At 43.3% G+C, this 14,136-nt stretch overlaps 1 protein-coding gene across 1 annotated transcript in view; it reads left to right on the top strand.

Moving 5' to 3' along the window:
- The window catches only part of LOC117507210 (uncharacterized protein KIAA1755 homolog), a 137,463-nt gene that overhangs the window by 70,161 nt on the left and 53,166 nt on the right, over positions 1 to 14,136 (top strand). The window contains exons 7-10 of the mRNA XM_034167026.1: positions 8,055 to 8,141; positions 8,251 to 8,367; positions 12,916 to 13,014; positions 13,108 to 13,256. Coding sequence (XP_034022917.1) covers positions 8,055 to 8,141; positions 8,251 to 8,367; positions 12,916 to 13,014; positions 13,108 to 13,256 — 452 coding nt within the window. The remainder of the gene's footprint in view (positions 1 to 8,054; positions 8,142 to 8,250; positions 8,368 to 12,915; positions 13,015 to 13,107; positions 13,257 to 14,136) is intronic.

Genomic DNA, 14,136 nt, shown 5'->3' with positions numbered 1-14,136 from the left:
GTCCTTCCTAAAAACTGGGCCACCCTGATTGCACTGCACATGCTGTTGTGTGGGCCGCCCGAAGAGGAGGTACTGCTTGGCCAACACCAGAGGGTGCCCTACCTGTTGTCGGGTTTCAGGCACCAGAGGGCACAGTTACCATCCAGGAGCCAGGACTGACAGCTGTCAGCAACCATCATCATCTGCACCATAAAAGCCTGGAGGAGACACCACATCTCTGCCGAGATATCAGCTTACCTCACAGGTAAACTTCTCAGCCATTACTGTGCCGTTCGCACATATTCCTGTTTCTAAGTTTGGCAGTGTTTAACCTTGTATACTCGCAGCTTGGAGCTGGGTGGTAGAAGTTGGAAGGAGTCGGCGTTTCCTACTCCTCACTTCTCACCTAAGTATACTACTGGTGCTGCACGTGCTTAGCGTTTCCTGTTTCCTGGGTGTGGTGGATTATTCCCTCAGGAAGGACTGGTGACTTTTGTTTGCTGACTGCTTACTGGGTGTCCACACACCCACCATTAACCTGTTTTTGTTCCTGCCAGCAGTACCGGATCTGACAGCTGAAGCTGAGGCCACCTGGGGACTCGGGACTTGGCGGCTTCGGTATACTGCAGGTCTTCGTTGGCGGCGGAACCTGGTGGGCCCCGGCTCTTCTCTGGATAGGCGTCTCCTATCCTCGGGCCTGCCCACACGTCACTTATTGTATCTTGTGATTGACTGTCTAAAAGCAGTATTCGACCTGTTGTGCACATTTGCCGCAATAAATTGTATTTATTGGAATATCTATTGACCGTTCATTTACACCCCCTGTTGTGGGTCCGTGCATTACACTTTCCCCAACACATGCGTCATTATGGAGGTCAGCAGCATCATTTCTGAGCTTCCCCAGCAATTCGCTGAATATGACCTCATTTCTGCTTAAAACTGCACTCCAGTCATCACCTGTTTCAGTGGCAGATAACTGAAGCTTTTGTACAACAATCATTTCCACATACATTCAGCATTATTTCATAATAAAAGACAGGGGAAGCGATCAGAGAGCCGCAGCTGCAGCTGTGCCTACGTCATTTCAGAGCGTCAGTAGCAACTCACCGATTATCACCTTGTTTCTCCGTAAAAATGGCCTCATTTCTGCTTAAAATTGACTACAATCATTTAAGAGGTTTTACTTTGTCATCTGATGGTTAAAAATCACATTATTCCCTTTGAACGCTTTGGCCGTAAAGAGTCAGATTCAGACGTGCTTGCTGTAGTCCCAAATGATGCATGCGCAGTGAAGGCAGGGCCGATCAATTTTTAGCGGAGCCCATTCGTTGGCAACATTGGATCAAACTTTGTCAGTTGATAAAGGATACCGTCCTATATAAGGCTCTCAAATATGAAAGAAATTAAATTTTTTTGACAGTTATGAATTTTTGAAAATTTGCTCAATGTTAAAAGGATATTTTTTCAATTTTCCAATATTATTCCTGATTTTGACCTTTGGCTTATGACCTCTAAAGCCCCTGTCACAAGAATGTGCTGGAACCAGGGCGAAACAGCAAATATTACCATCATCCGACGCAGTTGGGAGGAAAAGAGGCGTGGTCAGCAGTGTCAGAATGCATCCAGATTACCTGCAAGATGGCATCCAAAGCACATGAAGACAACAGTTTAGATGACACAGACTGTCCAATGTCCAAACGTCTGGGTGGCAAACATGGGACCGGAGTGGGAGGAAGCGCAGTGGGAGGGAGTGCAGTGTGTGTGTGTGTGTATTCATAACTGCTGCATGAGCCACTAAGCATGCACGGGGCGTGCGTGCTACTGGACACCTTTGCTGAACGTTTGCTGGCAGTGGGCCAAGCAGTCACGCCATGCGTCAGACGGAACCTTTCCAGCAAACTTTAATTTCTTGTTTCTTTTTGCTCACTTCAGGAGCACAACACAACTCTGTACATCGTGATGTCAGTTGGATTATCACATGGGATTTAATTTTTGCAGCCGGGGTGAGGCTTTTCACCACAGGATGTGGTTTGGTTCCTGTGCGCTCTGCGCTATGAAAGGATCCTGGGGCCATGCTGAAGGTGAGTTTCATGTTTAATAACGTTGTCACGGCCTGGGATACAGTTCCACATCACACCTTCTACGAGGTCTATTAGAAAAGTATCCAACCTTATTATTTTTATTTTTTTCAAAAACCATATGGATTTGAATCACGTGTGATTGCATCAGACAAGCTTGAACCCTCGTGCGCATGCGTGAGTTTTTTCACGCCTGTCGGTTGTGTGAGGAGTGGTCCACCCCTCTCCTCATTTTTTTCATTGTTTAGGAATGGCTCAGAGACTGCTGGTTTGCTTGATCAAAATTTTTTCAGAAACTGTGAGGGACATCAAAGTGGACACCATTCAAGAAATTCAGATGGTTTTGGTTAAAATTTTATGGGCTTCAAAGAGATTACGGAGTGTTACTATCGCTTTAAGGATGGCCCAGAGCGACTGCTGGTGCGCTGCGCTCCGAAGCCGTCATTGACAGGCTGAGCGACCATTTCATTTCTAAACGGATGGCTGTATGGATCCGTGACCATCGTGTGCAATTTCTCTGGTTATCACAAGAGCTGGACATCAACCATTTTCCAGCAGATTTCACTTTTAACAAGAGATTTTGTCATGGAAAGCCGAGCGGAGGCTTTGCGCGTCACGATGGATTCGCTACTGGAGCGAGACAAAACCACCTCCGTTTTGGTCTCACAGGACGGCTTTGAGATAGCATTCAGACAGCTGTCGGTGGTTTTTCCATTGAGTGATTATCCGAGAAATTGTAGATGTGCCTGGACACGCCAGAACATGTCCTGTGAGGCTTCATCACGGCGTTGCTTTGCTCCATGCGGCACCGCCACGACGCATGAAGCCTCAGCTCCTCTTTCCATGACAAAAACTCCTGTAACAGTGGAATGTGCCGTTCATTTCCAAACTGGACGCTGTGTTTTATCCGGGATGTCATCTGGCTAGCACAGGAATTGTGAAAAGACGTGGACATCAGCACTTTTTCGGCACATCGAGACAGACGTGCGGAGGAATTCCGCGCGTCGCGGCAGTGCCGCATGGCGCAAAGCAACGCCGTGATGAAGCCTCACAGGACATGTTCTGGCATGTCCAGGCACATCCGCAATTTCTCAGATAATCACTCGATGGAAAAACCACTGACAGCTGTCTGAACGCCATCTCAAAGCCGTCCTGTGAGACCAAAACGGAGGTGGTTTTGTCTCGCTCCAGTAGCGAATCCATTGTGACGCGTGAAGCCTCCGCTCAGCTTTCCATGACAAAATCTCTTGTTAAAAGTGAAATCTGCCGGAAAATGGTTGATGTCCAGCTCTTGTGATAACCAGAGAAATTGCACACGATGGTCACGGATCCATACAGCCATCCGTTTAGAAATGAAATGGTCGCTCAGCCTGTTGATGGCGGCTTCGGCGCGCGGTGCACCACCAGTCACTCTGGACCATCCTTAAAGCGACAGTAACACTCCGTAATCTCTTAGAAGCCCATAAAACTTTCACCAAAAACCATCTGAATTTCTCGAATGGTGTCCACTTTGATGTCCCTCACAGTTTCTGAAAAAATTTTGATCAAGCAAAGCGGCAGTCTCTGAGCCATTCCTAAACAATGAAAAAAACTACGAGAGGGGTGGACCACTCCTCACTCAAAGCCTGCTCACAGGCCAATGACGCAACCGACAGGCGTGAAAAAAGTCACACATGCGCACGAAGGTTCAAGCTTGGCTGACGCAATCACACATGATTCAAATCCATATGGTTTTTGAAAAAAGTAATAAGGTTGGATACTTTTCTAATAGACCTCGTACAGAGTTTAGATGGTGTTCAGGTAATAATATGTATATTACAGTGGTGAGATCCATTCAGCTCTGTGCCTGACATGCGATATGATGCATTACTGCACACAAGACCACGGAGAGGCGCAGCGGCACATGGTGCTTTTGGTTTGATTGCGTGCTGTTCACATTCACTGTAAATGATGAATGCCTGCCACATACATGTTATTACATGTCAACATTTCCTTTGCCATCCCTGGCCGGGGTCCAGTGGAGGTGGACATCCCACAACATGACGGCAGGCTTTCCTGTGACTGATCGATCTCAGAGCTCAATCAACCGCGATCACATCATTTCAGATGCTGTATTGATGCTGTCAACGTATGTAGACTGCGATCAGATGACGCAAAAACTGCATAGAGATCACCGTCAGATGTGCGTTCCATCTTGGTGCTAAGAGTGTTTTGAACATGTGCAACACACTCGGGACAGCCGAGCGAATGGGACCAAATACAATCCCAATTCCAATGAAGTTGGGCCGTTGTGTAAAATGTAAATAAAAACAGAATATAATGATTTGCAAATCCTCTTCAACCTATATTCAATTGAATACACCACAAAGACAAGATATTTAATGTTCAAACTGATAGACTTTATTGTATTTTGTGCAAACATTTGCTCATTTTGACATGTTTATGTGTAGGCTCTCAGTTGTCCAGGTGGTTTCCAAAATAGAGAAGCTTGAATCTTCAACTGGACTGGGTTGCTTGACGCGAGGACGTTTCGCTTCAAATCGCAGAAGCTTCCTCAGCTAAAATTCTTGCTCTGGAAGTCTGACTTCTGTCTGACTCTTGTAGAGACGAATGAACAGAAGCCAACAAAAGCTGGAGTTTTAAACCTAACCAGACCCCTCCTACTGAGAGGCAGACTGCTATAGGCTAGTGACTAAACAATAGCTCTAATTAGCAACTATCGTGCTCTAGTTAGCACTCTCCTAATGACAGGGCAGCTGTCCCTCCTAATGATGGGATGGATGCCTTTCTTGATGACTCCCTTGATGACTCTCCTGATGACGTGAATGACTCATTACCATGAACAAAAGACTGAAACTCCTTTGACCTGAGTACCCCATTGTAAACAGGGGATAAAGCGTGTCTCAGACCCCCTCCCCGGTTAAGGCTGGGTTTCAAACGTTTCACAAAGAATGCCTCCTTGACCCCTCTCTCAAACCGTTTCTTCTCTCTGGCTAATATTTTAACTTCCTTGTCCTCAAACACGTGGTTAGTGTCTTTAAGTTTGAGATGAACTGCAGACTGAGGTCCACTGGCGCCCTCTCTGCGGTGCTGGTATAGTCTTTTGTGCAAAGGTTGCTTAGTCTCACCTATGTAGTGTTCGTTACAGTTTACCTGACATCTGGTACAATACACTATGTTGCTCTGTTTGTAACTAGGGATCATGTCCTTAGGGTGAACTAATTTCTGTCTCAAGGTGTTAATCGGTTTAAAGTAAACTGGGATTTTGTGCTGTCTGAAGATCTTCTGTAGTTCCCCTACTCCTGCTAAATAAGTGAGAGACACTCTTCTTGTCTCCGTCTCCTGTCTATCTAGTCTCTTTGTTCTCTGGGACTTCTGCACTTTGTCCAGGGACCATCGTGGGTACCCACATACTGTGAGGGCTTTCCGGACACGTTGTTGTTCTTTAGCCCTTCCCTCTGCAGTTGTGGGCACCTGTAGGGCTCTGTGTTGAAGCGTCCTGATCACCCCGAGCTTGTGTTCAAGGGGTGGTTTGAGCCAAAGAGCAGATATTGGTCAGTGTGAGTTGGTTTTCTGTAAACCCCTGTCTGGAGCTGCCTGTTCTCTCCAATCGTAGCATCACAGTCCAAGAAGGCTAAATGGTTGTTTCTGGCATCCTCACGTGTGAACTTGATGTTGGCATCCACCGAGTTGATGTGTTCTGTAAAGCCTTCAACTTCCTGTTGCTTGATTTTAACCCATGTGTCATCAACATATCTGAACCAGTGACTGGGAGAGATGCCCATGAAAGACGTCAAGGCTGTCTTCTCCACTCGCTCCATGTACAGATTGGCCACAATGGGGGATACCGGAGACCCCATCGCACAACCATGAATCTGCCTGTAGTAATTCCCCCTAAACAGGAAATACGTGGTGTTGAGACAGATCTCCAAGAGTTGGCAGATGTGGTCTGGTGTGAGTTTGGTCCTTTCAAGTAGAGACACATCCTCCAGCAGTCTCTGCCTCACAGCTGAGACGGCCTCAGTGGTGGGGATGCAGGTGAACAACGATGTCACATCAAATGACACCATAGTTTCATCTGCCTCCAGCTGTAGGTCCTTGATCTTGTTCACAAAATCTTGTGTGTTCTCCACATGGTGGTCTGAGTTACCCACTAGAGGAGCCAAAATCCACTTGTCATTTTGACATGGATGCCTGCAACACATTTCAAAAAAGCTGGGACAGTGGCAACAAAAGACTGGGAAAGTTGATGAATGCTCAAAGAACACCTGTTTGGAACATTCCACAGGTGAACAGGTTAATTGGAAACAGGTGAGTGTCATGATTGGGTATAAAAGGAGCATCCCCAAAAGGCTCAGCCGTTCACAAGCAAAAATGGGGCGAGGATCACCACTTTGTGAACAACTGCATGAAAAAAATAGTCCAGCAATTTTTGAACAATATTTCTTAATGTTCAGTTGCAAGGAATTTAGGGATTCCATCATCTACAGTCCATAATATAATCAGAAGATTTCGAGAATCTGGAGAACTTTCTACACTTAAGCGGCAAGCCGAAAACCATCATTGAATGCCCGTGACCTTCGATCCCTCAGGCGGCATTGCATTACAAACCGACATCATTGTGTAAAGGATCTTACCACCTGGTCTCAGGAACACTTCAGAAAACCATTGTCATTTAACACAGTTCATCGCTACATCGACAAGTGCAAGTTAAAACTTTACTATGCAAAGCGAAAGCCATACATCAACAACATCCAGAAACGCTGCTGCGTTCTGTGGGCCCGAGCTCATTTGAAATGGACAGACGCAAAGTGGAAAAGTGTGCTGTGGTCTGATGAGTCCACATTTCAAATTGTTTTTGGAAATCATGGATGTCGTGTCCTCCGGACAAAAGAGAAAAAAGAAAAAGACCATGTTGATTGTTACCAGCACAAAGTTCAAAAGCCAGCATCTGTGATGGTATGGGGGTGTGTTAGTGCCCATGGCATGGGCAACTTACACATCTGTGATGGCACCATCAATGCTGAAAGGTACATCCAGGATTTGGAGTAACACATGCTGCGTCTTTTTCAGGGACATCCCTGCTTATTTCAGCAAGACAATGCCAAGCCACATTCTGCACGTGTTACAACAGCATGGCTTCGTAGTAAAAGAGTGCGAAATGAAGCGCAAAATACGACAACGGAGACCCCGGACTGTTGAACAACTGAAGTTGTACATCAAGCAAGAATGGGAAAGAATTCCACCTACAAAGCTTCAACAATTAGTGTCCTCAGTTCCCAAACATTATTGAGTGTTTTTAGAAGGAAAGGTGATGTAACACAGTGGTAAACATACCACTGTCCCAGCGTTTTTGAAACATGTTGCAGGCATCCAGTTTGAACATTAAATATCTTGTCTTTGTGGTGTATTCAATTAAATATAGGTTGAATAGGATTTGAAAATCATTGTATTCTGTTTTAATTTATATTTTACACAACATCCCAACTTCATTGAAATTAGGGTTGTGTGTAGATGCTAACAGACTGCTGTCCACTGGTTTTCAGACCCCAAGCCAACATTTCCCGAATGTGGCTGGGTGCGTCATTCTGACGCAGTTCAGCCTCAGTCAGCGTATGTGTGATGGGAGTATAAACTGAATCACTTCCTGCCTATCAGGATATGAATCCTCTGTAAACATTTCATAATGATATATGAAAAATTGTGGATTCCAGTCTGTTCACAGACAAACAAACGGGCGAAAACACAACTTCCACCCAGCTTAGTTGGCGGAGGTAATAAATGATTCAATGTAAATGCAAAGTACCAAACAATATTTCAGAACACACCATTTAACAGAGACAATTAAAACATGTCATGAGGCTATTCCCCCGAACCCACCCCCAACCTCTTTTTTCTGCTGATGTATAGTATATCAATTTAAGTGTGTACACTAACATTTTTATTGAAGAGATTTTCCTTGAGTTTCACCTCTAACTTATTAATTTTGTCTGACAGGAACAAGCTCTCCATACTGTCCACAGTGTTTTGGTACTGGTCGATAAAGACACAAGTCCACGCCCTGAAAAACAGCCCGGGTTGCAGGTCAGTAAAGAATCAAGAAACACAGCTCTTAGATGTCCTTCACTCTGCTTGGACACACTGTCATATGTAAGTGTCATATGTGACGCAGGCTTTGTCTTTTTCAATAAAGATGGACATCGTGACATCTATGAAAGTACTGAGCAAGACGGTCGATGCTTCCCAGCTGACCTCTGACCTGGGCGGGACCTTCACCTACAGCCACACTGACTGGCTGCAGTTCCACCAAGTATTGAATCATCACTGTAGTTTTTCAGAAATGCTGATGCTGTGTTTGTACCCCCTGCTCGCCCCCCTCCCCCCAGAGAATGTGAATAATCAGTGTTTCCCGTGAATTCAGGTCAGTGTGCTGTTACAACATGGTTTGTCTTTTGAGCAAAGATTACCCGCACACCCCCACACCAAATGTTAATCACCTTTGCTCACAGTGAGTTTTGGGTTTTTTGAGTAAAGGGAGGATACATTCACTGATGTAATTTATCTGAATGTTAAATTGCGTTCTTCATTTTATGATGTCACTGACTTGAGAGAGGAGGCAGATATTTTATCATCTTCCTGCAGCACTGACCATTACAGACCTTCACTCGCTCACCTCCTGCTGGTTATGTGTGACACAGTGTGATTGGAGAAATTATGCACAGTGCAGATTTTTCATTTTGCGTCACCACTCTTAGCTTCATAGTGGAGTAGAGCAGAGAAGGATTTTCTTTCACCACAACAGATCAAATCTAGACTTCTAGACAAGGTGTGTTTACACTGTGAGTGCTGAGCTCCTGACACTGGAACCCTGCTGAAACTAACCTCTCACGTGAGTCGTGGACCGCGCCACTGCGCAAGATTCACAACTGCGAAACAGCGAATACCACTTCCTCATGAAGCTGTATAACTAGTGATACAAAAGCTTGCACTGTATTATTTGAACTTTTTTCCTGTAAGACTCCGAATATAGCTGAAAATTCAAAGTTTGAAGAAAAAATTACACCCCCACCCCCTTTGAGATTTTACTCACTCAAATAGCACGCTAGATGAAGCACGCAGCACTATTCTCTAATCATTTCTGACATTATGGCATGTCTATGTAGTGGTGAGCACAGATAACCAAAAAAATTAACTTCGATAACAGATAATCAGATAACGGAAAAGTTATCTTTGATAAAGCTAAAACAATAAACCACCCCAAAATGTATCGGAAGTTACAGATAACCGATAAATTCCAGTATTGTCTCCGGTACATTTGCAACTACTAACAAACTGAATTTGAGTTTTAACACCACGATCGCTGCTGGTAGCATCAAAAGCGACAACAGACCCAAACAATGAGCCCACACTTCTAACTTTGAACATCTTGCACCCTGCTGGAAGCTCTTCTTAACTACATGGCTTCCAGCACAGACGCAAACTGAGAGCAGCCGCAAAGCTCAGCTCTCTACCCAATCACAATGCTCTGGTCAGGCAGAGGTCTTGGAAAATAAAGCAATGCTGAGTTATGGTTTGGTGTATAAATAAAATTAATACTGATAGAATAACTCCATTAATGTAAATTCTGTCATATATCTTTTAATGTTGAATAATGCACTAATTCTGAAGTTTTGTAAAAAGCACAGACAGATCGCAAAGGATTCTGGGTAAAATGTGCCTCTTCTGCTAAACACTGATTGGTTGAGTCATTCATTATGTAAACCAACATGTTAATGTGACGTGTGTTGGTGTTTACAGATAAATGTGCTTTTGTAAAATATTCCATTTTTTTTATTTGTAAAAACAGGCATTTTTACGGAGCCCTGGACGTGTCATCGCAAAAGGTTTTGCATGTGGAGAGAATGTGCGCTCATTTTATTATATTGTGCGCATGTTTTGTTATATTGTGCACACGTTTTATTATATTGTAAAGCATGCTCTCAATATTGTCTTGACACATAAATGTTGGCTATTCGCCCTATTGATGTTTCAAATCCCACAAAACCTCGGAGAGGGCGCCACACTGCGAGATCTCAGTAACATTGAGAACTGCACTGAGACGCTCTGATCACACTGCACTTTAACTGCTGCACACAGACAACACCATTAACATCGCAACATAAAACTATACTTATATTGTGCCTAAAATGCTCGTGAATATATTCTCTGGGTTTATAGATGTTGTTATTGTGTTTATTTTATGTAAACGTGAGAATCACAGGCTGTCTCTCCGTTATTTTCAATGGGAGCTGCTGTGAGCTACAATCGCTTCCTGTTCATGTCGTTTGGGAGAAAGTGAAGTTTGCTCTTTAACATTTTGATTATTGTTCTTTACAACACTGTTTGTCCTCTTTGTTTGAGACTAATATATATAATATGTCTGAAATTCGGTTTGCGTTTATTAAATTCCATGCAGATTAAACGTAACAGACACGGATTATTTGTTATAATTGTTTAGCAAGTTTTCATGGTATCATGCAGCAGTCTCTTATTAACGTGACGAAAAGCATAAAAAATTACATTTTTGTAGTATAATATTCATTTACAGCTGTCATCATGTTGATTCTCTATGTTGTTTGACTGCAGCGACTCTCTGGCATGCAAGGGATTATGGGATATGTCAATAGGGTGAATGAACACTAATGGCCAGTAGATGGTAGTAGAGACATTGAAAACTTGCCAAAACAAAATTCCAGATAATCTGTGTCTGCTACATTTAAAATGTGTGGAATTTAATAAACGCGGACACAATAACAACGCCTATAAACCCAGAGAATATATTCACGAGGGCTTTAGGCACTAGAGTTTAATGCTGTTGTCCGTAGAGCCTGATCAGTGTTTCAAATGCATTTCTCATGTCGTGAACGTACTGAGATTCCCCTATCCTACCCATAATGCACTGCCCGGCACAGCATATATCCACACTAAAACCTTAAAAATTAGTGTATTACTTTAAAACTAAAACATACGAGGTCTGTCCATAAAGTATAGGTCCTTTTTATTTTTTTCAAAAACTATATGGATTTCATTCATATGTTTTTACGTCAGACATGCTTGAACCCTCGTGCGCATGCGTGAGTTTTTCCACGCCTGTCGGTGATGTCATTCGGCGTCACAGGAAAAACACCTCCGTGTTGATAACCATTTGTAAAATCCAGGCGGCTTTTGATGGCTTTCAGTGGAGTGAGTATATGAGAAATTGTTTAACAGCTGGACATGTTCCAACTTGTCCTTAAGGCTTCCAACAGAGGTGTTTTTCCTGTGGCGGAGCGTCGCGGCGGCTGCGAGCCGACGCTGCAATCCGTCCGCACATCTTTCATTAAAAAATCTCCTTTAACAGTGGAATATCCGGATAAAATGCTGAAACCGACTTCTTCTGAAACTTCTCTGTTCTCTCACGACGTCCTGGATCAATAGAGCCTGAAATGTGGAGGTTTTCAGCTTGAAACAGGCTGATGATGGCGCCTGAGAGCGCTGCGCGACGTCTCGCACCGTGGGAAGTCCTTAAAGCGACAGTATCACCTCAAAATCTCTCATCAGCTGTTAAAATTTTCACTGAAAACCAGCTTAATTTTTTGAACCGTGTCCACTTCGATGTGTCTCACAGGTTTAGAAAAAATTTTGATCAAACAAAGCGCCAGTCTCTCAGCAACTTCTCAGACAAAGGAATTCCGACGAGGGGCTGGACGACTCCTCCCACAAGGAGTGCTCACAGGCGAATGATGTCACCGACAGGCGTGGAAAAACTCACGCATGCGCACGAGGGTTCAAGCATGTCTGACGTAAAAACATATGAATGAAATCCATATAGTTTTTGAAAAAAATAAAAAGGACCTATACTTTATGGACAGACCTCGTATATCTGATATTTTCACTTTATAAAACTTCAGAAATTAGTTTGGTAAAAAGTTGAACCATAAGTTAAAAATCTATGCCTCTGGATGACTTGGGTGATATTGCCCGTGTTTTAGAATGGGTTTAAGAGAAATGAGTTTTTCTTTTTGGGGCCAGTTCTCCTTTATCTGCAGAGAATAGAGCGGTTTCTTCTTGAAGCAGCTCTTCTCTGTTTTGCAGAGGGTAGAACTACACATCAACTACGAAACATTTAACAGGTAGGTGCTCAACTGATTTTAAGTTTTATAAATATTTGTAGCTATTCAGCTTTATTTACCATGTTATTGATCTAAAAATTATCGGACAAAAATTTATTGCAAGATAATTAGTCTAATGGTTTTTAAAGTTATCTAAAAAGATAATCCAATAATGAAAACATTATCTTCCATAATTATTGGTTATCGGATTATCGAAACTGTGCCCACCACTGTGTGTATGCAATTACCATAAAAAGTTGGACATTTTATCATGGGCTTCTATGAGACTGGGAATTGCAATATTTCTGACTTCCTGGCTGAGGTCAAAATACAGGCTCCAATGTTGCCGCTTGGTCTGCACATATCATCCACAGTCTCCTGCAATGAGGTGTTAGCACGGCAGCATATTATAGTCAACAGTGTGTGTGTGAGTTTGGGGAAGGGTACTGGAAGAAGAGAGTGAAACCAAATGTACATGTCTTACAGGAATTTTCTCTCTCTCTCTCTCTCTCTCTCTCTCTCGAAGTGATTCATAGTCAACATTTAACAAATAATGCGATGGTATTAATATGCAGCCATGTTCAATGCTCTTTCATCACACACACACACACACACACACACACACACACACACACACACACACACACACACACACACACACACACACACACACAAACTAGTGTTACTACAAAACTCACAGCCACTGATATACATCTTTCTTTTTTCAGAGGTTAGTTTCTTTCAAGTCCAGCTTGTGGGCTGCAGACAGTTTGTTGCAGAAAGCCATACAAAATGTGGACGGTAGTAAGAGGATGGACAGTGCACAGGTAATGGACATTTACACTATGACACGATGAACTACTATATCAGAAAATGTTATATACTCTGTGTTCATAGTGCAGTGCTTGTGCTTGTTACAGGATGTGCAGCGATGCATTCACGAACAGAAGGCTTCGATGAAAGAGGTGCTGGAGGACACCCGATTGGTCACACTACAAAGAGAAGGTGGAGCCCTTTTGGCCAGGATGAGAAGGGAGGAGTTTAGATTTCCACAATCCGAGGACTACAGGTCTCAGATAATTATTCTCTTCTGCTCCTCATCCAGTTTGATCAAACTTATGATTGGTTCTGTGTTACATACTTTACATACTTTTAGAATTGTGTATGAGCAGATATAAGGCAGTTATCAATCATAGAGCTCAGACATGGGAATTGAGAGTGCAGGAGAAGCTGGATGAGTAAAAACTGAGAATGCTGAAGTGCAGAAGAACATGAAAAAGTCGTGGGTACAACAAAAGTAGAGATATCAAAGAGAGGAAAAAAATTGACAGGCGGTTCTGTCTGGAGAAAAATGCAAGACTCCCACAGGAAGCTGTGGTTGTAGCAAGACTTTAGTGATGTGGAGAGCACAGGTCGGTACATGGGGAGGCAGTCCAAAATACAGAGCAGAAGTACAATAAACATCAGGCTTAAGCAAGGTCGGAGCAAACAGGCTGGAGGTCGAGAACACGCTGAGACAGGCAGGACTAAGGACACGAGATCCAAGAGCTGGAATGAAGGCACAGGGCGCATCAATCTGGCAAAGAAGCAGAGCAACATGAGCAGTATGTATATATATATATATATATATATATATATATATATATACAGTGAGGAAAATAAGTATTTGAACAACCTGCGATTTTGCAAGTTCTCCCACTTAGAAATTATGGAGGGGTCTGAAATTTTCATCTTAGGTGCATGTCCACTGTGAGAGACATAATCTAAAAAAAAGCGCAGAAGGTATTAGAATGAGGGCGTGGTCAGGGAGAGAGAGAGAGAGACAAGCCCACATCACAGAGAGACAGAAAACCAACACAGGGAAAAGGTCAAACAAGAAAATAGTCAAAAAGGAAAACAACCAAGTGTGTGTGAGTGCAAGGGGGCATGTCCAAATGTACATTGCTATT

Source organism: Thalassophryne amazonica, chromosome 3 (assembly GCF_902500255.1).
Source record: "Thalassophryne amazonica chromosome 3, fThaAma1.1, whole genome shotgun sequence".
NCBI lineage: Eukaryota > Metazoa > Chordata > Actinopteri > Batrachoidiformes > Batrachoididae > Thalassophryne > Thalassophryne amazonica.
This window is presented reverse-complemented; position numbering and strand designations above follow the sequence as displayed.